The sequence below is a fragment of the Galeopterus variegatus genome, unplaced genomic scaffold (genome assembly GCF_000696425.1).
Source record: "Galeopterus variegatus unplaced genomic scaffold, G_variegatus-3.0.2 Scaffold1284, whole genome shotgun sequence".
Taxonomy (NCBI): domain Eukaryota; kingdom Metazoa; phylum Chordata; class Mammalia; order Dermoptera; family Cynocephalidae; genus Galeopterus; species Galeopterus variegatus.
The window spans coordinates 37,864-61,381 of record NW_007727395.1 but is presented as its reverse complement, the minus strand read 5'-3'; the positions used below and the strand labels follow the sequence as shown (position 1 = coordinate 61,381).

The 23,518-nt window shown below is 37.6% G+C and overlaps 1 protein-coding gene across 1 annotated transcript in view; it reads right to left on the bottom strand.

Annotated features, from left to right (window-relative positions):
* The window catches only part of NDFIP2 (Nedd4 family interacting protein 2), a 68,295-nt gene that overhangs the window by 18,378 nt on the left and 26,399 nt on the right, over positions 1–23,518 (bottom strand). The window contains exons 2-3 of the mRNA XM_008576086.1: positions 8,937–9,102; positions 3,519–3,652 (exon numbers count right to left, since the gene is read on the bottom strand). Coding sequence (XP_008574308.1) covers positions 3,519–3,652; positions 8,937–9,102 — 300 coding nt within the window. The remainder of the gene's footprint in view (positions 1–3,518; positions 3,653–8,936; positions 9,103–23,518) is intronic.

The window sequence follows — 23,518 nt, the reverse complement described above, 5'->3', positions numbered from 1 at the left end:
ACATGACCTGATTTACATATAGATTGTATGTACTCAATATCAGTTAAGTTTTAATGTTTTGATTTTGTGAGACAGTCAGAGAAGCTAGTGCCTTGCCCAAGATCACATAATTAGGAGGGTCAAGGCAAAACTTGATCCAGGACACTGATGTTCTTTCCACCTAGTCATGGTAATCTCACTAAGTATACTGCTTTCCTGAAAGAAAAGAACTTTCAAAACCATGTTATGTTGATAATTATTTGGGCACAAAGATTCCTGAGGCTCTGCAATCATATACCCAAGGCAAACTATATATGGTAAATTTAATGATTGGCAATAATTAAATGCATATTAATAAAATTTTATATAATTTCAAATTAATTTAAGAAATAAACATTAAAGCACAGTATGAACAAAAAAATACCACTGTCAATATGATGGCAAAGGCATAAATATTTCGTACTATTTTAAAATGCCAGTCCAGAGATTTTATCGGTATCCTTTGTTAAAAAGACAGAAGACATGCACAAAGATATCTTTTATAATGTTAACAACAACAACAAAAAAACCCACCACCAATATTTGAAAATAGTCTGATTATTCACTAGAGAGGAACAGCCACTAAATTATAATAGCATATTGATTCCATGGAATTTCACTCAATCATTAACAGGAAAATATTTACATAAAATATCTAAAAAATAAAAGATGGTTATCTATACAACAGTTTCGACTACATTCAACATTGATTTATAAATCCTAAAATTGGTAAAAGACACCAAAATATTTTAAAATGTAAAGCTGTAATAGAACATTGTGGTGGTACTTCTTTCTAACTTCCCACATTGGCTAATGAAAAGAAATTATTCATTAACTTAATCAATTGTCATTTATCAAACACCAAATATGTGCCAGATAATAGCTAGGTGCTAGGAATGTAAATGTAAGATCTCTGTCCTGTTGATCACAATTTATCAAGTGCTAGTTCTTATGTGAAAAGACAAATTACTGGAACAATTTAAAGCAAGTTACAAAAAAATGAACCCTACCCGCTATAAGGTTATAAGATGAGCCTACCTCATGATCAAAACATGTTTGAAAAGTTTTATAAAGTGAATGATTTGGAACTCAACTATTTTTCATAGAAATACTACAAATGAGTAGTTCCTTTCCATAAATCTATTTAACCATTCTATAATGTACATGCAACTCTACGCTTTAGAAACAGAAAATAGTAGAAAAAGTACTGTTTGAAAGTCTCTTGACTACCTATATTCTCCCAATGAGAGCTGATTTCAGAAATAAGCTTTCAGTTTCCCAGCTGAGACTCATTTACAATTGAATGTACTCAAATAGCTAATTGGAAAGACTTTTTTTAATTTTTAAAAATTTAAATTGACAAATATAAATTGTACTTATGTATGGTGTACAATATGATGTTCTGAAATATGTATACAATGAGGAATGCTAAATCAAGCTAATTAACATATGAGTTAGCTCACATAGTTTAACGTTTTCTGTGGTAAGACCATTTAAAATCTATTCTCAGCAAACTTCAAGTACAGACCGGTTTTTTATCCGAATCAAGTGTGAAGAATCATATACAAACACTCATACTTTGCAGAAAGAGGGTGCTGGAACACTAGATTAAGAAGCACTGATAAATCTAAAATATTTTTTACAAGTACTTGCAGAAAGAGGGTGCTGGAACACTAGATTAAGAAGCACTGATAAATCTAAAATATTTTTTACAAGTACCTAAGTTAGTCTCTTACATACAATTCTACTTTGCTTTCTATGAAAGTTTCTACAATGCCCATAAGCTGGAGTTACAATAATACCAGAAGCAGGTGAAAACAGGGAACTTTTCTTTACGGACATATTCCAACACAGGCTGGCGATCACATTTACTTTCTAAAACAAGGTACTGGAAATGATGACAGTGAAGAAATGGAATAGTAACACTTAAGAGTGTTCTCTACAAAAGGTGTAAAAATCACCTTTTTGCTTTTCTCAAAGTTCACAGAGTAAGATTTAATGCTTCTTACTTTCTCTTTAGAGTTCTGTCCTATTGTATGGAAGTTAGGGCAGTAGATGATCCAAGGTCCATAATACTCTTTAAGGACTTTTGCCACTGCCAAAGTCTATAGGGAGAAACCTCCTGAGAAGAGAGGTTATTGTCAATTTACTTCACTGAGAGAATGTGCATATGCATTTATAAATATATGTTTCCAAGCAATCTTGAGTTAATTTTGACAGATATTCCCTACTTTATAGACCTATCCTCCTTCTCTATGTGTCTCCCCTCACACATCAACAATCCTACTTACTAATTTATATTTATGCCACTGTCTTAAAGAGACTTAGTTTCCCTCTCTGAGAGGAAAAAGGCATAAAAAATAAATTTGGGGTTTATTGTCTTTATCTAACTTTGTAACTGCGCCCAAAGCTATTTACGTTGATGTTTGACTCTCTGTGTGTTGAAGGATGGAAGTGGGAGCAGCTACGGAAAGGGTTGTAATTGATGAAAGAAACCTATCCAGGAAACATGCTCACATCTCAGAGGATCTACTGGCTGGGCTCTGGCCTCAAAGCGGCGAGGGAAGAATGTTGTACATGGAAGCACATCCCTTGGCTCCTCACCTGATTCTAAGCTTTCCTGGGTAAAGTGATTTTTTCTTTTTCCTGAACAAAATGAGATGAATCCAGAGATCTGAAATGACATCTCTAAAGTCTGAAGCAAGAAAACAAGGTAACAAATTCTAGCCCTCCTTGCTGCACACTAAAATGTAGGTAACTTCTACCTTTTACCTGACTGCAGAATAGCATACATGTATCTCAGTGACTCTCTCTATTACTAAGACAAGATGGCGAGGAAGAAAGGGCAAGTAGAATCCTTGACCTTCACTCCAAAATTCTAGGGTAGGATATGATAAAAGGGAAGAAAAACAAGGTAGCTGACAAAAATAATCTGAAAGCCTTATAACTTATTTCTCTGTGTTATTTAGCCCTGCTTGAATTCTTTCATAGAATCACTAAACTGGCTACACTAATATATAAAACATGAGTACAAAAAAGATGACTCCTGATTATAGTGGTAGAGCACAGAACATAAACTATGTAAGGAGAGAAATAAGTACATGGACAGTGAAGAAGTCAATGTACTTGAGGTGAAAGAGAACTGTTGGGGTGGTAACGAGAGTGAGTGAGATAGAAGGATGGGAGGTAAAGGTTAGCATGTGAGATGCCTGAAATCAAAATTTAGGGCATGATAAATATATTGGTAAAGATAAGATCTAGGAAGACCACAAGCTGAGGTAGGGTGGAGGGGAAGATCAATAGAAATGAAGAATGGAGGTGAACTGAAGTAGGAGAATGCCAATTTCACCAAAAATGACACTACACACAGGAATAGTAGAAAAAATACTTTAAAAAAATCTATACCACTCTTATACACAGAGAACTATTTTTGATATCACTAAATGTACATATTAATTTTAAAAAATAATATTATCAAAAGAAATGATAGTTTTTCTTACTCTTTGAGATGTTTCGGCTGCTGCAGCTGCCATTGCAGCAGCTTTTGCCTTCTCAGCTTCATCGTATGTAGGAAGAGAGGTAGCAACACTATAGGAAGGTGGCACAGGATAAAGTTCACTGTAAACTTCTATATCTGAAGAAGAAGGATTTTAAAAAATAACCATTAAAAATAAACTATTTAACATTATTTTTATAGCCATAACCGGAACTTAATAACTTACAGTAGGCTACTAAGGGCTGCTACTGCTATTGTAGTCCCATGTTATATAAGCCATACAAAGGTACTTCAAAGAGTTCATGGAAAAATAGAATCGAAAGATAATACAAATCTTTCCATGAACTTTTTGAAGACCCCTTGTATATATGTAATTGCTATTACAATTATATATTATTTTAGTCCTATATTTATTATAAAAAGAACTGATAAATATCATCTAAAAGGTGATACACTAAATAAGAACCTCAAGAATAAGATTTTGAAAAGGAGTGCTAGATAACAAGGGAAGTAATATATGATGCTCACCATATATGAGCATCCTCTATGTGCTTATTAGTATGCATAAATAATTTAGTTTACTTGTCCATTGTCTCACAGCCAAAAAAGGAACCAAAAACAAAAAAAAATACCAAGAATAATAAAAAACATTTGTATGGTAGTAACCATTTCATATATCACTCCTATACACATTAATTTTAGCAGCTCTGAGTTTCAGAACAGTTAAGCGACTTGCCTAATACTAAACAACCAGTAAATGGCAGACTCAGAGAGTTCCTGACTCCAAATACTTCACTCTGATAACATCTAAGGGGAATTCTTCTACACATATTGATTTCAACAACTGCCCTAATCTCTTAAACAAACTCAATATTTTCCTTTGCTAAAAGATTGACAAATTTTTACTCTTTTTCACTCTTCTCCCTTTTCCTCCCATTTTTCCCACATCCACCTATTTCTTTAGATTTTCTTTTCATGAAGTAGTTCTCCCTCCCCAATTTTAAACTATTTCTGCAATATGATCTCCAGAAATACATTACCACAGTAAATACAGACTGTTTATTTTAAAAATAAAACTTTATCACTTATTTCTAACATAAGCAGTATAAGTAAAACAATACAGGTGAATCAACTGATTGGGCATACGCTAGAATTCCTGACATGAAAAAAAAAAGGTAGATTCTAAAAGTAGTACACACCACAATGTTTGACATCACTTTTGTAATTTCCTCTATTCTAATTACAGTTTGTTTATATTTTCTACATTAGTTTATAATGTTCTCTATCTTTATCAGAATTTAATGCATTTCCAACATAAAAACACATTTTAATCTAGAATACTTTTCCAATTGTATTTTCATGTATATAGGTTTTAAAATAATTGTTTATGCTATCAATAAAAGCTAAGAATCTGAGGTTAGGTCATTTTTAATATAATGAGAGGAAGTGGTAATAGCAATATAATACTAAATGTTACCCACCAGAAGACACAAGGGTCATCAATTCTTAGAAAAGATTTATTATCAGGATGTAAAAATACTACACACAGTCAAATTAATAGATCTCTTTACTTCTGAGAATAGAGTAGAAGCAAAATCTAAGTGAAAACGATGGTTATAAATTTGAAGGCACTAACATTAAAATTGTAAATTTTAAAACCTAAAATAAGCACATACATTATCCAAGGAGATGGGATCTTTTCTCATGATAACAAACAAGTATATAAATTTTTTTTAAGTTTTAACACTCACGTTAGAAAAAAAATCCCCATCACTGATAGAAGAAACCTGGGAAGGAGAACTAAATTGCTATGGCTTTAATTTTTGCTTTTTAATTTTATTTATTTTTCTTTCTAAATTTAAGGCAGTGGTTCTCAACCAGTGGATTCAAAGTCTGAGGAATTCCAGCTCCAAATCCTCTTCTTGGAAATTGTGTGACCTCAAGCAAATCGCTTAAGTACTATGAAGATCCTCTTTCTCATCCATAAAACTGACTCAGCAAGGCTATTACTTGCTATTATGAGATGAAACAGAAGAGTATTCAAGACTCTGTAAACTGTGAAGCATTATACAAATGTCACATATTATTATTGATGTTGCACAGATCTTAAAAACCAGCCATAGTGACCTAATGGTGACTGCAGAAAAACAGCACAGCCCATACTTAAAATATAAAACGGGCTGGTTGGTTAGCTCAGTTGGTTAGAGCACAGCCTTCTAACACCAAGGTCACAGGTTTGGATCCCTATACTGCCCAGCTGCCAAAAAATAAAAAATAAAAATAAATAGAAAGGAAATAAAATTGTTAAAATGGTAAATTAAGAAATAATAAAATAAAAAAATAAAATAAAACAACACTGATTACAAAGCTGAAGAAAAATATTAATATTTTTCACTAAGAGACCCCAAATCCTAGAATTACTCAGTTCTTGTGCTCAATTATTTTCATGAATGACAGTTCAGCACAAGGTGAAAAAAAGAATTTTAAAAACTGGTAGTCACAGAGGAGACTGTAAAAATAACTGAACATGTAGGTACCAGGCTTAACTGCTTTTACAGCTGAAATTTATCTAACCTTTAAAAATGATATACTACATCATCAATACTATTTCAGATCACAGAAAAATGAGACACTTCTCAATTCACTTTATGTTGCTTAATACCAAAACTACAAAGACAGTGCTTAAAGTCATAGATCCCACTTAATAAAGCTGCAAAAATTCTAAATAACACATTAACAAATCTAAATCCAGAAGAGACTAGAAGAGGACATGACAAACAATTTATTCCAGAATATAGAGATGTATTAACTTAAAGAAATCTACCAATAACCTATTTCATTGCATCAAAAATTAATGGAGAAAAGCCATATATCTTTATGATCAGTTACCAAAAAGATAACTCCAAGGTTTCTGGCCTATTGGAGCCATTTACTGAAATGGGAGGACTACAGAAGGAAAAGGTTTGGTGGTAGGGGTAAGAGGAAGTATGCAGTTACGGTAGTTTTTAAAGTTAATCTACATGTTCTTTAAAACTCTTCTCATCAAGAAATGGAGACTAGAGTAGTGCTGATAACATCAAGATCCATGGTTCAATCCCTGTATTGCCCAGCTACCAAAAAAAAAGGAAGTGAACACTAATTCTTCTCTGCTTGAATAACAGCTGAACTTACTGACTCACTTTTTTTTTTTTTGGCCGGTAAGGGGATCACAACCCTTGGCGTGGTGTTGCCCGCACCGCGCTCAGCCAGTGAGCACTCCGGCCATCCCTATTTAGGATCCGAACCCGTGGCGGGAGCACCGCTGTGCTCCCAGCGCCGCACTCTCCCAAGTGAGCCACGGGGTCGGCCCACTTACTGACTCACTTCTAACAAAACAAGTATGGCAGAAGTGACTCTATGTAACTTTCGAGGCAATATTGTAATAGGTAATATAGCTTCCATCTGGCTCACTCTCAGAGTGCTTGTTCTTGGAACCCAGTCACCATTCAGAGAGGAAGCCTAGGCCACAACAAGAGGCCACATAACAGTTGTTCTGGCCAATAGCCCCAGCTGAGGTTGTAGGTGATGCCAGCATCAACCATCTAATATGAAAAAGAAAGCCATTGACATGACTCCAGCCCCAACCACCATCAGATGGCAATCACATGAAACCCTACGAGATAATGGCAAAGTTGAGCTTTGCCCACTCCCAGAACCATGAGAAATAATAACAAAAAATGATTGCTATTTTACTCCATTAAATTTGGGGTCATTTGTTATTCAGCAACAGCAACAGTAGCCACAACAAAGTGATAGCAGTTACACATAAAATTGGCACCTTCCATTACTCAGACATAAACATCCTCAGGAAAACAACTCATTTTCTTTCTTCACGGTTACCTCAAATCATTTTTTTTTTTTTAATCTAGAATAGTAAATTCATTATACTACATTCTGGACACTTGTAAAATATTGTAGAAAATTTAGCACATAGCACATTTTAACAAGCACCAAACCAGCTGTTAAATCTTATTTATAAAAGATATAAATAAAAGATATAAAAGATATGGAAATCAATATAAAAACTGGGCATGAAACTGGGCACTAAACAAGCATATTTATCAAATAACAAATAAAGTTGTTGGAAATCAATATAAAAACTGGGCATGAAACTGGGCACTAAACAAGCATATTTATCAAATAAACATGATATACATATAAGGGGAGGAAGTGCTTACTCATTTAATGAGTAAGAAAATCTTCAAGGAGAAGATGATTTCAGTAACTATACAAAAAAAAAATTTGGTGGAAGAAATATTGGGTCTTTTTACACATTCCAAATGCAAAAATGGTACCCAGAGAAAGCTGGCATGAGTTTGAGAAAGTAGATTACATTAATTACAGAAATGAAAAAATACAGAAGATGAAATAGTCTAGTGAAGGATTTTCTCTGTTAAAATGTTTTTTAATTACTGATTTTTAAAATAAATATTTCATAATGAATATATAAAATATTTAGAGAAGTTACTTAGAATTTAGTTTTAGAAGTTATTAGAATACTAGAGAAATTATAATAGTATACAAAATCATACAAGTCATACAAATGAAATAGTACTCAAATACATAATAGTATACAAAAGTCATCATAATGACTAATTTAGCATTGCTAAGAAAATACAAATTGTGGCCAGAGAAAAAGATGAGATTAGTTCTTTAGAATGACCTGAATGGATAGATGAACAGTAGCAAGCAGAAATTACTGCCTTGTATTCAAGAATTATTATCATGCATATGGAATAATTCTATGTACATCCTTCACCTCCAGTCACATATATGCACCACATTCCCACTTACACTCATCATCAGTAACCCCTTGTTCAGACTATGTAAGTATGTACACATATACACTCACATTATGTATGTTATGTATGCATGTGTGTGTATGTATATATATATTTGTACATTTATATAAAGGTACTTCAAAAAGTTCATGAAAAAATACATTTAAAAGATAATACAAATCTTTCCATGAACTTTTTGAAGTACCTTCATGTATGCCTGTGTGTATGTATGAATATACACATATGAAAATGTGTGTACGGGCCGGCCCGGTGGCGCACTCCTACAGTGCGCCGCTTGGGAAGTGTGGCGGCGCTCCCGCCGAGGGTTCGGATCCCACATACAGACCGGCCGCTCACTGGCTGAGCGAGGTGCGGGAGCAACACCGAGGGTTGCAATCCCGTTGCCGGTCCCGGTCCGGTACGGGCGCAACACTGAGGGTTGCGATCCATTGCCGGTCACGAAAAAAGACAAAAAAGGAAAAAAAAAAAAAAAGAAAATGTGTGTACATATGTTTAGAAGCCTATTAACAGACTTGATAATTACACAAAACCATATTGTTAAAAAAAATGAACTACTGAAAACATTACTAGCTGTGTCATACCTGAAGCTGTAGGTACTTCCACAGTAATACTACTATAAGGTGGAGGAGAGGAGTCAGTTTCAAGTGCTGATGCTGAAGGAGCAGTAAGCACAATTTGTGGTGTTGGGTTTGAAGTGGATGGCTGCTCTGTAACAGATGATTCTAAATTATCCTCTTCATTGTGAAGCTAAGAGAACAAAGGAAAAAGAAAACATTAGTGAAGTGCTAATTATTTTTTTAAAACTTAGCCTAATTTTTAACGATAATTTCAGGCAAAGAATTATTTTTGGCCAAACACTAAGTAAAATAGTATTTAAAAAGATGAATAAAATCTTTAAAAGGTGTAATCAGTCATTTAAAAGTTTAGAATTTTGAAGTTTCTTTACAATAAAGATGAAGTTGAAATTGTTAAGAATATATAAAGGAAAAAAGTATGATTCAAAATAGATTCAAATTTATATAATCCTACAGTAGATATTAAGTTTCTATCATGTATCGATTACTATATACTAAAAAGAAAAGCCAAAATACATAGCCACAATATCATTTCTACTATACTTGAATCTAGAATAATTGAAAATGGAAACTAAATTAATAAAATGGAATAACAATGTATAAATATTCTAAAAATGTGAAGTACTCTAAGTAGGTTTTCCTAAGTACAAGAAAAAATACTTATAATGCAAAATAATTTAATGTATAAATAAAATTCTAGAAAATGTATTTCATCACAACAAATTCATTAAGAGTTCAATAAGTGCTAATAATATGTTAAGATCTTTAATCATTAGATCCATTTATTCCTCACAACGAAGCTATGATATTAAGACTGTTAGTACTCCCAATTATAAGAAGGAAAAAAAAAAACAAAAAAACCCAACCCTGAAGTACAGAGACTCAAAGTAACTCGCCAAACATCACAACAGCTAGGAAGGGTAAAGTCAGGAATTAAACCTTTTACTTCATTTATAATAACCGTTGAAATAGTCATCTCATCTTTAGGACAATAACTACACACAGGCAAATTAATACGATGCATGCCAAAAGCATCAATACTACAAAAAGTGATTCATCCTGAAGGTGCTATAATTGATCCTTAAGTGTATTTGGAAAGGAGGTCTTATTAAAATATTTTTAAAGATACTTTTAAAACTAGAATCTCAATTTGAAAAGAAACTACAAGTTTTCAACTTTATTAGATTTTCATATTTTATTTCTATAACCTTAAGAAATTCAATGTTAAAAATAATCCCCCAAAGAAATTTTGTCACAAAGCTAGTACATTAGTACACATACAAATATGAGTGTTGTGATGTAGCAAAACAAACATGGATTTTGGAGTTTAGAAAGAACAGCATACAAATTCTTGTTCTACCTTTCAAGCTTGGACAAATTTATATTTTCTGTGCCTCAGAGTCCACTTACAAGTTCTGAATGCATCCCCAAATCTTAATAGGGTTGTAAAATAATATTTGGAAAGCATCCAGCATAACAACTAACACACATAAGGCATTTAATAAATACTAGTCTCCCACTTCTTCCCTTTTATGTAGTATACTTTATTTCATGAACTCAAAACAGAAATTATGCAGTGCTCTCTATCAGTCCAATAATTAATCACTTACTTGCCTCTAAAAAATAAAAAATATATATAAAAAGTAAAATAGGCCAATTTACTATATTGCTGTTTACATCTGTCTTGGTAAGTGATCACATCAGCAGAACATGTTTGTGAGTAAATAAATGTATTATAACTTTTAACAAAACTGTCATAAACATACCTGAAATCATTTATCAGGTTACTAAGACAACTCTTCCCACAGACATCATAGCACCAAGGTTTATATAATAAAATCAATTCACGGAAATTGAATTCTAAGGTCAAATAATCATAAAGTGAATTTCCTGTGACATTTACTTGCAGCATGTTTCTGAGTAAACACTAAATTACTACCCTCTTCATTAGCAACATTTTGCACCTATATTACCAAGCATCTGCCATGCTTTGTCATTACATGGTACCCAGGAGAATTCCTCATTTAATCATCAACTGATCATACTTTTAAGAGCAAAAATGTTAGATGAGCAAGGTAAGGCAAATAAAAGTACAGATGTTTACTTGGCAATATCAATGAAACAAGTAATAGTGAAGGTGTCGAGAAGAGAAAACCACTTTTCCACATTTCCTATTAAAGCTACGAATGTAGATACAATGAAGTTGACTGAAGAAAAAACCTTATATGACAAAACAGCTCTCCTTCAGGTCCTCTCATGAAACATTCACTCCTCAACACATCAAAAACATAGTCTTGCTCCCCAGAATGACCAACTCATTTTTAAAACCTGTCAAAATTTACTCATATAACTACAATGAAAAGAATAAATACAGACACTTTTTCCAGATGATCTCCAAAGTAAACCTTTGGAACCTGTAAAACATACCATAATTTATTTCAACTGTCCTACCTAACCCTACAATTTTATTTTTACAAGATTATAACATACAGTGAACATTTGCTACACGTCAACAACAAAACCCAATAACTCAGTCAACAACCTCTACACACTGTAGCATATAATTCCAATTTATTTAAATGCACCATTGTAATTCTGACTTCTTTGTTAAGCCTTTATAAATTAACCTTCTTGGACTGCATTTTAAATAAATCCACACAAGAGTTAAATCAAACTTCATGTTTAAAAAATTAGACAATGCCATTTGGGAATCATTTCCCAAATGAATACTGAAAACTACAAATTTTTTGCCTGAAGGAAAAAAAGATGACAAGGGAACTGTCTTAAAAATATCTGTAGCTAGTCTTCATAGATGTATACTGAGTGTTTTTAATAAGAAAACTGTAAGCATTATGATTAACTCTACCTAGGTAGAAGTCCAGCCTTCCTGTGTATAAACTATTGTTTCTTTTACTTTGTCTTATCTCCTATAGTATAGTCCTTCATTCTATCTTAAGGTGATAAAATATTAATGTAGTAACTGGAAGCTTCATTTCTGAGAAGACAGAGACCTCACTGAATGTTTTCTCAAAGTAACAAGATGAGAACATATAGATGTGCTATCAAGTGTTGCTCAGCAGCAGTGCCCTGCATCAGGGCCTAGTGGACTGGCCAGCAGTATGGCTTTTTTTCCCCCCATTTGTCTTCTCATTTATTTTCTATACTTTTCTGTTTTAATTTGGGCATAGGTTGGAACTACAGGGGAAGAACTCCAAGATTTTGTTAAAAGAAAAAATTTAACCATTTTTAAACTTGTAAAATAACAAGCTATTTAAAGAGCTAATGTATTTTTTTTCCCCCTTTTTGTCTTTTTTTGTGACCGGCAACGGATCGCAACCCTCAGTGTTGCGCCCGGACCGGACCGGGACCGGCAACGGGATCGCAACCCTCGGTGCTACAACCGCACCTCGCTCAGCCAGTGAGCAGGTCAGTATGTGGGATCCGAACCCTCGGCAGGAGCGCCGCCACGCTCCCAAGCAGCGCACTGCAGCAGCGCGCCACCGGGCCAGCCCCAAAGAGCTAATGTATTTTGTATACTACTATATCATGACTATATTTAGCATCAGAGGGCAGATCTAGAAATAAGAGTTAGTAGTTGCAATGAGATAAATTTTAGCTCAATAAAAAGACTTTTCATTATTAGAGCTACCCATGCCACTAGTCTTTTTGCGAGTCAACAAATATTTTCAAGAAGAGTTTGAATGATGATCTGGCAAGGCTGTGATATAACTGGGATGACCACACACCTGTTTTTCCCAGGACACTTATACTTTATACCTGTTGTTCCAGAGTCCCACCCAGTTTAGCATTTTTCCCACCCCTTTCTTTCCCAAAAATGTTCCAATTTGATAAAGTGAATGGTCAATCTACATATAATGGAACTCCTGTCCTCAGCAGGATATTAGAGTAGATGACAAGACTTCTTCTAACCCTAAGATACTATGACGCTAATAAAAACCTATAGTAGTCTCTATCACTCTATGCCATCTTATTTAACACCTGATTTAGAGAAGAAAACAGATTAGGGTTGCAATAAAATCAAATGGTAGAGTCAAGCTACTGATCTAAGTGACCCAAGAGGAAAGTGAGCTACCTTATCTGTGCTCCTAGGGATTAGGTTATAACAGCAGGTGCTAAGAGATCTCTGCAGATAGTTCAAAAGTTCTAAACCAACAGCTCAGAAGAGAAGTTCCCACTGAACAGTGTTGCTGGGCAAACGGAGCTAGATTTTCTACCAATAAAACTGAATTAACAGCAGTCTTTCTCATACACATACCCCACTAAGCAATTTCATAGAATTTTCTTAAATTTATGCTTCTTTTCCAAATATTTTTCCCACTAAAACTTTGCTGTCTCTAGGCACTATCTGCTAGTGGGAGCTAGCATATGACAAAGCAAAAATATGCACAATTACGAAACATATATAAGCAATAAATAAATATTAATGAAAAAAACTGCAAGTTAGCAAATCAGACCTAATTTTCACTAATTTTCACCTTCTTATTTTGAACATACACTGAAGTTTGGTGTGGTTTTTTATTTCATAATACAATACGGGCATATTTTCTGTTAGTAAACACATTTCTTGTTAATAGGACAGAACATATCAGTATTTCATGATGCTCCACAAAGAGCATCATGAGCTCCAGATGCTCCATCACCTTAACAAGTTTGTGCAACAACTGTTTAAGAGCAATTATCATCAGATATTTTTATCATGACACAGCTAAGTTGTCTTGAATAAACAGGGGTTTCTGTTTCATTTAAAACTACTGTTGTCTGCTCATGATACGTCAAGTGAAAAGTTGTAGAAGGGTATATACACTGTAATTGGCTTTTAAAAATAATAAGAGATATTACTGATGTAAGATATGTGAGCCATCAAAATTTCTGGAAGGACACTAAAGAAACAGCTGTAAGTGGGAGAGAGACTCTACCCTTCTCTATTTGAATTTTTCGCCCAGAACGTAAGTTAACACATAATTTTTAATTTTTAATAAGTAGAACCAAAATGCAATAAAATGAAACCTCTAATTTCTGGTTTGGCATGTTTCAGAAGCAAAAATGTTAAGATACACCCTATAATCTATGATAAAAAGCTTTCTTCAACATAAAATAGGACATAACATTATTACAATAGCTCCCTTAGGTTTACGCATATGTAATTTTCTGATGAAAATTACACAATCTGGATTTGTAATGAAACAAAAAATATATTTGATGAACACAAATCAGAAATAGTATTTGTCTTTTCAGGAAAATGTAAGAAGAGGGATAATTAATGGGGCAATGAAGTGATTAAAGAATATAAAACCAAATTTATATTGCCAGACTAGACTGTTTTGTGAGCTCCAGACCTGTGTATCCATTCATCAATCCATTTCTTAAAAAGATATTAAATATAATCAAATATGAAAAAGGGCTCTGGGTCTACATATGTTGAATTCTTTTCCTCCCATCCCTTACTACCTAGCTAATTCTACATATTATTCAGATTTCAGTTTAAAATCAAGTTTTCAGAAAAGCCTGTCTTGTCTCCCAAAAGTAGATTAGGACTTTGATAAAATTTTAACCTTAACCCTGTTCTTCAGAGCACTTATCACAATAGCAATTTTATTTATGTAATCATTTATCTACAATCTGTTTTCCCAGCTCTACAAAAGCAGAGGTTATGTCTATCTTGTTGACACTGTGAAAATACAAGTAAGCTCCTACAAGTACTCTGATTCAACCTCAGTTAAAATTAAAAGAAAATGAGATATAGGTCACCAGTCACAATAGTACAGGATCTAAAGCTTTGAGAGAATAACCTTGCTAACCCAAGTACTTTGAAGTCTCTAACAGCCAGCTAGTTATTACTTTCCTTAGTAAGTTAAAGAAGAGGAGGTTGGAGAATATTTACATCTCAAAGACTTCCAAGGAACAAAGAAGCTAAATATAAATTTCTATTAAAGAGAATTACACTTCTGGTTAAATTACTTTTCATATGCTAAAACATAAATATACTAGATCTTAAGAGTCCCTTCTTGAATAGAACTTGCTCTATACGGCACGGTCATTAGTTGTGTTAATAGTCCTTTAATTAAATGACCTGTGCTTCTTAAAATGTTATAAAATATCAACAAAAAAGATACTCTTCAAAATTCTACTAAGCTCCTCAGATCTTACTTGCAATTATGCCTTTTTATCAATAGGTCAATATGACCTTAACACAGATTATTAACAGCTTGCTGATTGCCTAGTCCTTAAGTAGGAAGGAAGGGAGGAAGGGAGAGACAAAGGGAAGAAGGAGAAGAAGAATGAAAGAAAAAAAGAAAAAACAGAAAAGAGAAGCTGGGCTGGCACCTTCTGATACTTTCTTTCATCTAAGATTGTCGGGGCTGGCTGATTTAGCTCAGCTGGTTAGAGCATGGCCTTTTAACACCAAGGTCACAGGTTCGGATCCCCATACCAGCCAGCTGCCAAAAAAAAAAGACTGTCTGTCTTCCATGGCACAGCTCCCTGATAGCCTCCACTTACCTCAAAGTTTCCTGATAATCCACCAATATAGTTCACATCAATTTAGCATGAAAAGACTATAGTGTGTGTCAAAAATGTCTATATATTTCATCGTGGGAGCATGTTCAACCTCACTTTTTGCAGTTTTATACCAAAATAAGTATTAGCTATGACATACTTTAAGTTTAGTTTTAAAAGATGGCCTTTTTTGAAGTGTGGCCACTAATTTGGGCTTATGTCTCTCCTTGATACAATGCCCTAATTTCGTCGATGCAAGGAGATTTTGGAAATATATTTACTAGTGACTATGCTGTGGTCTCAAGCAATTAGGGTAGATGTTCTTTCTGTCCCTCTTTCATTATAAATCTACATTAATTTGGGTAGAAATTAATCCATCCCACTCCAGGATTAGCTCCTATCTACAGCAGTCACGTGACTCCTTTGGCACAGCAACTGATTCCCAACCAGCATGGCCCTCCTCCCAGGCAGGGTACCTGGGTCAAAAGTGGGTGATAAGATGACTTAAGATGATCCAACTAGAGGGTACCCAAAACTAGTCGGGAGAGAAGTGATGACTAGAAAAGAAGGAAAGTTGCAAGAGTGATAAGCCTCCCCTCACACCCCACTCCCTTCCTCAACACAGCTAAGGAAACACGATGGTACTTTTTAGTATTTGTGTAAATTAACAGAGCTGACTAATTCCAAGACAAAGCTGCCTTCCACTACATTATGTCTTATTAGAAATGGCACTATAGGGCCAGCCCAGTGGCGCACTGGAGAGTGCGCCGCTTGGGAGAGCGGTGGCGCTCCCGCCAAGGGTTCGGATCCCATGTGGAGACCGGTTCCCGCTCACTGGCTGAGCGCGGTGCGGGCGCAACACCGAGGGTTGCGATCCCGTTGCCAGTCCCCGGTACGGGCGCGACACCGAGGGTTGCGATCCCGTTACCGGTCAGTAAAAAAGACAAAAAGGAAAAAAAAAAAAAAAGAAATGGCAATATAGAGCATTTCTAGTTTTTAAGATTTCCCTCCTTAAGTGGCGGCGCGACACCGAGGGTTGCGATCCCGTTACCGGTCAGTAAAAAAGACAAAAAGGAAAAAAAAAAAAAAAGAAATGGCAATATAGAGCATTTCTAGTTTTTAAGATTTCCCTCCTTAAGTGGCGGCGCGACACCGAGGGTTGCGATCCCGTTACCGGTCAGTAAAAAAGACAAAAAGGAAAAAAAAAAAAAAAGAAATGGCAATATAGAGCATTTCTAGTTTTTAAGATTTCCCTCCTTAAGTGGCTGTGGGACCATAATTTAGAAACCCAGATGGAGAAGCTGCCACAACACATTTTTAAAAAGCAAAAGAAATTTTACATAATAATGTTTGAATTTATGAAATTGTTCGAACCCTGACTTTTCAAAATATTCCAATGTTCTGATTTTTACAAGCTAATACTGGCATTTAACCCAACATAGGCATTGAAAATGTAATGATAATGGCAATTTGTAATAAAAGGTTTTATTCCTTCTCTGTTTCCATTATCAAAATAAATAAGAACATTTTGACAGATTCTCCAGAAAGTTTCTGATTTGCATGTACCAAAAATAAATCAGCAAACGTGGTAGCTGTTAAAGTTTAAACAATAAAATTGCCTAAAAAATATACTCCATAATAAAGAACTGAGATCTCAGACATTAAAGCGCAATAAAAATATCAAACTAGATATCACCAGACTTGGAATAAGCCCCTTTTTAGCAATCAGAATCTGAACATTCAAGAGCTTTTAAAAAGCAAAATTATTTAGGAACAAGAAAAGAAAACATGAGGCAGAAGATTCAAATTGCTACCATTTCCATCCAGGAAACACCTAGATGCAAGTTTGTGCTGCTATAAGTCCCTGGGGGCTTAGGGACCTTCTAATTAGTTTTGAAAATGATTCTGCCTTCCCAATCAGCTCATAAGCTTCTGAAATTTAGGAAGTATACTTTGTTCACCTTGATGTCCCCTAAAAGAGGTGGCACAGTCCTCTAAACCTCTCAGAATTCTTCGCTTACTGAACTTAGTCAAGTATGGATGCAGTATGCACTGATCATCTCAGATTAAGTCTCACAACTAGCAGATTTCTGAGTCTTACACAGAGTAGAAACTTGAAATACTGAATCAGTTAACTGTTGTGAGGCAGTCACCATAACTTATGCAACTATATGCCCCCAAAAGTTTACTAAATTAAACTATGTTTTCCAAAAACCATGTCACACTAAATATGTATTCTAAACAAGAATGTAAATTACAACGCCACATCACCCAAGTCTTCACAATAACTACTTTAGAGATGTCCATGATTACTGCAGTTACACAAGACAGCCAACAGTGAGTCAAAAAAAAATCACAAGAGCTCATCCTTTCCCACCACAAAAATCAAAGAGTAGGCTAACATCACTAGATTACGGATAAACTGCCTCACACTCTTTACTAATTGATGGATGACGTGCCAGTTACCTACAGCAAAGTACAATAACAAATGTTCATATACTCATCAAAACAAAAAGTACACTATTAAACAAATTTTATTGGACAAAATGCATGAAACAACAGCACACAGAAGAAATATAAATTATTGATAAAATCTTTTTTGAATTCCTAGTAACACATTGTCTGGCTATGACAAGGACTACTGCAAGGCTAAGGCTGATGTTGCATATCCTACTCACAGTGCCAACTGTCTAGCTCTTAATCCTGCTCGTGGCGCCAACTGTAAAGCTAGGTGACCACACTAGTTGTCGTGGCTCTTTTACCTGCTGGTAATCCTGCACCAACTGGGCTGATGGTTGAGCTAGGGCTGGGTCTGGAGCTCCCAGAACCCTCAAGCCCACTCACAGACTGGGTCACAAACCCTTCACACGCCAGGCTGGTCACCAAACCCCTTCACGCAGGTCTATGAGCTAGCTAACCGGCCACACAGTCCTTGGAAGCTGCAGGTCTGGGAAAACATGGCTGCGCAGGGAGGGTGCCCCAGGTAGTAAAGCACCAGATAAAGTGGCGCCATGTGGGCGCACTCACTCTACCCACACTATGTTTACAGAACTGCCCTCAACAGGCTCCAAGGTGAAGGGAGCCTGACCAAATTGTTCCATTTTCCCAACAATCCACCCCTTCAGTGTCCCTCACCATACAATGTATGCATTCAGAATCTTCCACAATGTTCCCTTAGTGAGGATAAATGACCCTTATATTTACATAACCTATTGTCTGTTCAATATGCCTTAAGGCTTGCAGTTCTGTGCTTTTAACTGTCAGCCGCATATGTCTGGTTAGTAGACACCATTGGTGTGATCCTCCATACAAATCCTGCAGTCATACTGATGGGAAGTTCAATGCATATTCAGCAGGCCGACATGATCACGCAACTGTGGTGCAGTGCCTGCAGCCAGAACACTATGGGCGAAAAGTTGGAAGAGTTATTGATACCAATAGGAGAAGTTCTCACCCCTCTGGTAAGATACATGCCAGTTTGCCATCCTGAGAAAGGATGGTTGCAGTAGGTATCTTACCTGGCTTATGATACCATACTTTACCTGTTAACAGTGTTGGATCTGTAGGTTCTACATGTAACAGTATAGGGAAACTCATAATTGGCCATAATGATAACACAAATGTGCCCTTTAGAATAGAGCATTCATCTGTTCCAGGCCATGTCGCCTTTACTCGAGGAGGCCAGGTACTTGTCACCCAAGGTGAAACTTGAAAGCCTTCCTCTAATCCTTTTCCCCAAGGCCCTATTAAACCTATCCAGCATATATGGGGGGCTTTTATTCTCCAAGGCCATTCCCATTGTACTGTCTGTCCCTGTTGCAAACAGGTTGAGGCCGGTAAGAGAATATTTCCATTCTTGCCATATCCTGGCTTCAAAAGCTTATCTTTAATAGTGATTTGCAGCTGTTTAGGTGCTGCATCCCTATGCAACAGAGCTTCCACTGGAGAGGGTCCGCCCTTGCGGGGGGTCTCTCATTTAGAATTCTGACTGTTGGCCATAATTGCCGTGCCCACCCCTTCAGGGACGGGGGCTGGGTAAATAGCCTTAGTCCCTTTTTAGAAAGGCTATTGTACTATTCAGTCATTCCCGCCACCTGGGGATGAAATGGCACATGTAACTTCCACTGAATGGACAACTGGGAGGCCCACCTCTGAACCCCATGTCCAGTAAAGTGGGTTCCATTATCACTTTCTATCACTATGAGCCAACCATACATAGCTGTAAGGCTATTCAATGCCTTCACAGTGTTTACCTGGTCTGGGGCCTTACAAGGCCATACAAACAGAAGACCAGTAGCTGTATCAATAGCTGTGAAGATGTACCTGAAATTCTCCAACCTTGGCAGTGGTCTGACAAAGTCCACTTGCCATCGAGTCAGGGGCACCCTTCCTCGAGTTATTTGCCCATCTGTATGGGGCATCCACAGGGGGTGTGGACTCTCTTGAGCACACACTGGACAAGCATGACAAGCATTCACTACATCTTCCCATTTTATAGGCAGGGCCCATCTTTGTGCTGCCATCCATATGGTTTTACTGCCAGCATGCTGCATTCATTGATGTAACCACTGGGCTACGTCAGCACCTGGGGCTTTCTCCAGCCATCTTACCTTAGCCAAGGCATCAGCTTCATCATTTCCTGGACTTGCTAAGGGGAAGTGTCCTGTGACATGGAAAAGAGTTACTTCTTTCTCATGCCCCAATTCCTATAACTCTTGCCACATGGCTTGTCCCCACAGGGGTCGGTGGCCTACCATCCACTGTTAATACTTCCAAGTAGAGATCCAAAGGGTTAAACCTTTGAACACAGCCCAGCTGTCAGCACAGACGGTTAAAGACCCAGGCTCATTCTTTATCACCATCCATACTGCTCTCAATTTAGCCCGTTGACTGCTTTGCCCTGTACCATTTTCATACCACGTGGTATCTGTTAAGGGCTGGACAGCAACCACTGCCCACGATACTGAAGGTCCCATGCTAGAGCCATCCGTATACCAAGTTTGCTCTGTGATAGGTCCCTGTCCCTCATGGAAAGATGTAGCCTCCACCTCCAAGGGTAACGAAGTTTCTTCCACAACCTCTTCTGGGCCTAGCACAGTTTGCAACTCTTTGGACAGAGGACTCAACACAGTGCTCCTTTGTTCTATATATGCTCCCCATTTAGAAAAAGTGGGAGTCTGAGCTACACCTGTTTTAAAGTGGTTGCCCATGTGCGCAGCCAACCTATCATGGGGTATGTCATCCTTACTACGACTTTGGCAGTTCCTGTGATAGCTTCAGTGGCTATCAAGGCAGAATACACAGCTGCTAACTGCTTTTCCATTAGGGTGTAGTGCACTTCAGCACCCTTCCAGAGCTGAGACCAGAATCCTACAGGTGTGCAGAATCGGTCTTGTCTCTGCCACAAGCCTCATCCTAACCCCTCCTGGGTTATAAGTACGTCTAACTCAAACGGCTTAGTGGGGTCAGCCACTTGTAAAGCTTGTATTTGCTGTATTGCCCTTTTGGTAGCCCAATAGGCTTGTTCTACTTTCTCAGTCCAATCCCAGAGGGCTCCTTTCTTTGCCAATGCATATAGTGGGCATGCCATTTGGGCCATATGGGTTACAAAAGCTCTCCAATACACCAAAAGACCCAAATATGTCTGTAGCTGAGCTACCGTTGTCAGTCTAGGGTATGTCTGTATCTTATCTATAACAGCTTCTGGGATGACCCTCTTCTTACCCGAACAGACCACTCCCAGGAATTTGACTGACAGCCCAAGTCCTTGCACTTTGGCTGTGTTCATGGCCCACCCACATTGTTCCAAATGACTTAGCAGTATTGGAGCTGACTGGGTTAAATCTGCAAGAGAGTCAGAGGCTAGTAACACATCATCAATGTAGTAAAACACTGTAACCATGCTGGGCCTAGCCCACTTGGTTAGGGCCCCAGTCACCAAACCATGACAGATGATTGGGCTATGCAGATAACCTTGGGGCAATACTTGAAAGGTCCACTGTCTTCCTTCCCACGTGAAGGCGAACTGATCTTGGCTATCAGCCAAGATTGGAATGGAGAAAAAAGCATTTGCAAAGTCCAATACACATAATGACAAGTCCCCAGCTGAGTCGTCAGCTGATCTATCAAGTCATGAACTGAAGGCACAGCAGCATGCAAAGGAGGCACTACTTTGTTCAGTTCTCAATAATCTAGTCATTCTCCAGGTACCATCAGGCTTTTTCACTGGCCATACTGGAGCATTAAATGGGTTCTGAGCCCGACAAATAATGCCAACTTTCTCTAATTCCAATGCAGTGGCACTTATCTCTGCATGTCCTCCTGGTAGGCAATACTGCTTTACATTAACTACACGTCTTGGCTTGGGTAACACCTGTGGGTCATGTTTAGCATATCCTCGTAACACAGGCTTTACTGTTCATATTCACAGCCAAAACTCTCCAACTGTTGTTTGCAGGTGCAAACCATAAAGTACATCCACACCCAAGATGTATTCAGCTACAGGAGATACATATACAGTATATACACAAGGAGGTAATCTTCCTATGCCCAATGGCAATGACACAGCTTTTACCTCAGTAGTATGTACTCCATAGCCACCTATATAAACTGTAGCCCCTGGAAACTTATCTGGATTGCCATATATCAAGGTACATTCTGCACCTGTATCCACCAATGCCAAAACACGCTGCACATTCGTCCTCAACCAATATATTGCCAATTCAACATGAGGTCTCCGGTCATTGCCTGTCCCCAAAAGACGAGTACCTTGGCCTGCTCTCTAATCAGAATGGAACAGTTCATCTGCCTCCTTGGCAGCAACAAAAAAGTCCTTTAAATCCACTGAGCGTACCTTGCTACCTGTTTCCCGATGTTTGGTGAAATGCTGTTCAGGGCACAATTGCTGCCACAAGGTAAACAGAACTGCATTTGGCTGCCGGTCAGTTTTCTTTTTATCAACCCCTGCTGCAAGCAAGTCAAGCCACATCTGCTTACAGCTAGTCTTGCTTGGTCCTTTTGGGATAAAATCCTGAGCATTCCTTGGGCGTTTGGTCTTAGCCACCTTCCAGACCCCTTTTGTTTGTCTGCTATCCTCTACTTCATCCAAGCCGGCTATTATGGTCATTACCTTGGATAAGACGACCAACGTATGGGGCCAGTATGGCTATCAGTGACCCAAAGGACGTTGATAGGGCATTTTGCAGCACTATGTCTCTCATTCTGCCTGTAAAGTTTTCATCCTCCAGGCTACGAGTGTTCACATTAAACATGGATTGCCACATCCCCAGCTCCTGAATTATTTGGGCCAATTCAGCATGTTTGCCATTTACGAACAATCTAGGGCAGTTCTCCAGCATTTGCCCACACGGTTCAGGGCAGCTGCATCCACCCAGTCCATCAAAGAGTGATTACCTCACCCTTGTGCATACCTGTGACTATTCTTCAGCCACTGCCTCAGGGATGGATGCATGGTAATGGAGGCCAATTTCTCCACCTCCTCACCAGAGCATACCACACTATCCACCCCTAGGTCCCATAGCCGTAACAGCCAAGCAGCAAGGTCTCCCCATGTTTCTGCCTGAACTGTCTCCCCAAGTCAACCAGTTCAACCTAGGTATACGGGACATAGGTGGTGAACTGGGTCACCTGTGGATCGCCCACTGGTTGTCCATTCGGTCCGATAGGCTGCTTGTGCCTCAAATTCTCGTGCACAACAGGTCGTGCCTGGAGATGCACGGTTTCCCCCAACTCACCACTGGGTTGGTCGTCTTCTCTGTTGTGAGGAGCAGGAGTGGCCAGTCGCTGCATATTGTCTTCCAGGACATTTATCCATGCTTCCAATGACTCTGCTTTCTGCCTCATATCTTCCAGTCACTGCACATCATCCTCCAGGACAATTGTCCATGCTTCCAACAACTATGCTTTCCTCTTCAGCTCTCGATCAGTTGGCAGCAGAGTGAGCAAAAGCCAGGCTCCGGTCAGCAGAAAAGTGGCCACCGGGCACCACACGCTCAAAGACAGCCACATTTCTTCCCCCTCCCTAGGGGTTTTCTGCCACAGTACCTGGTCTA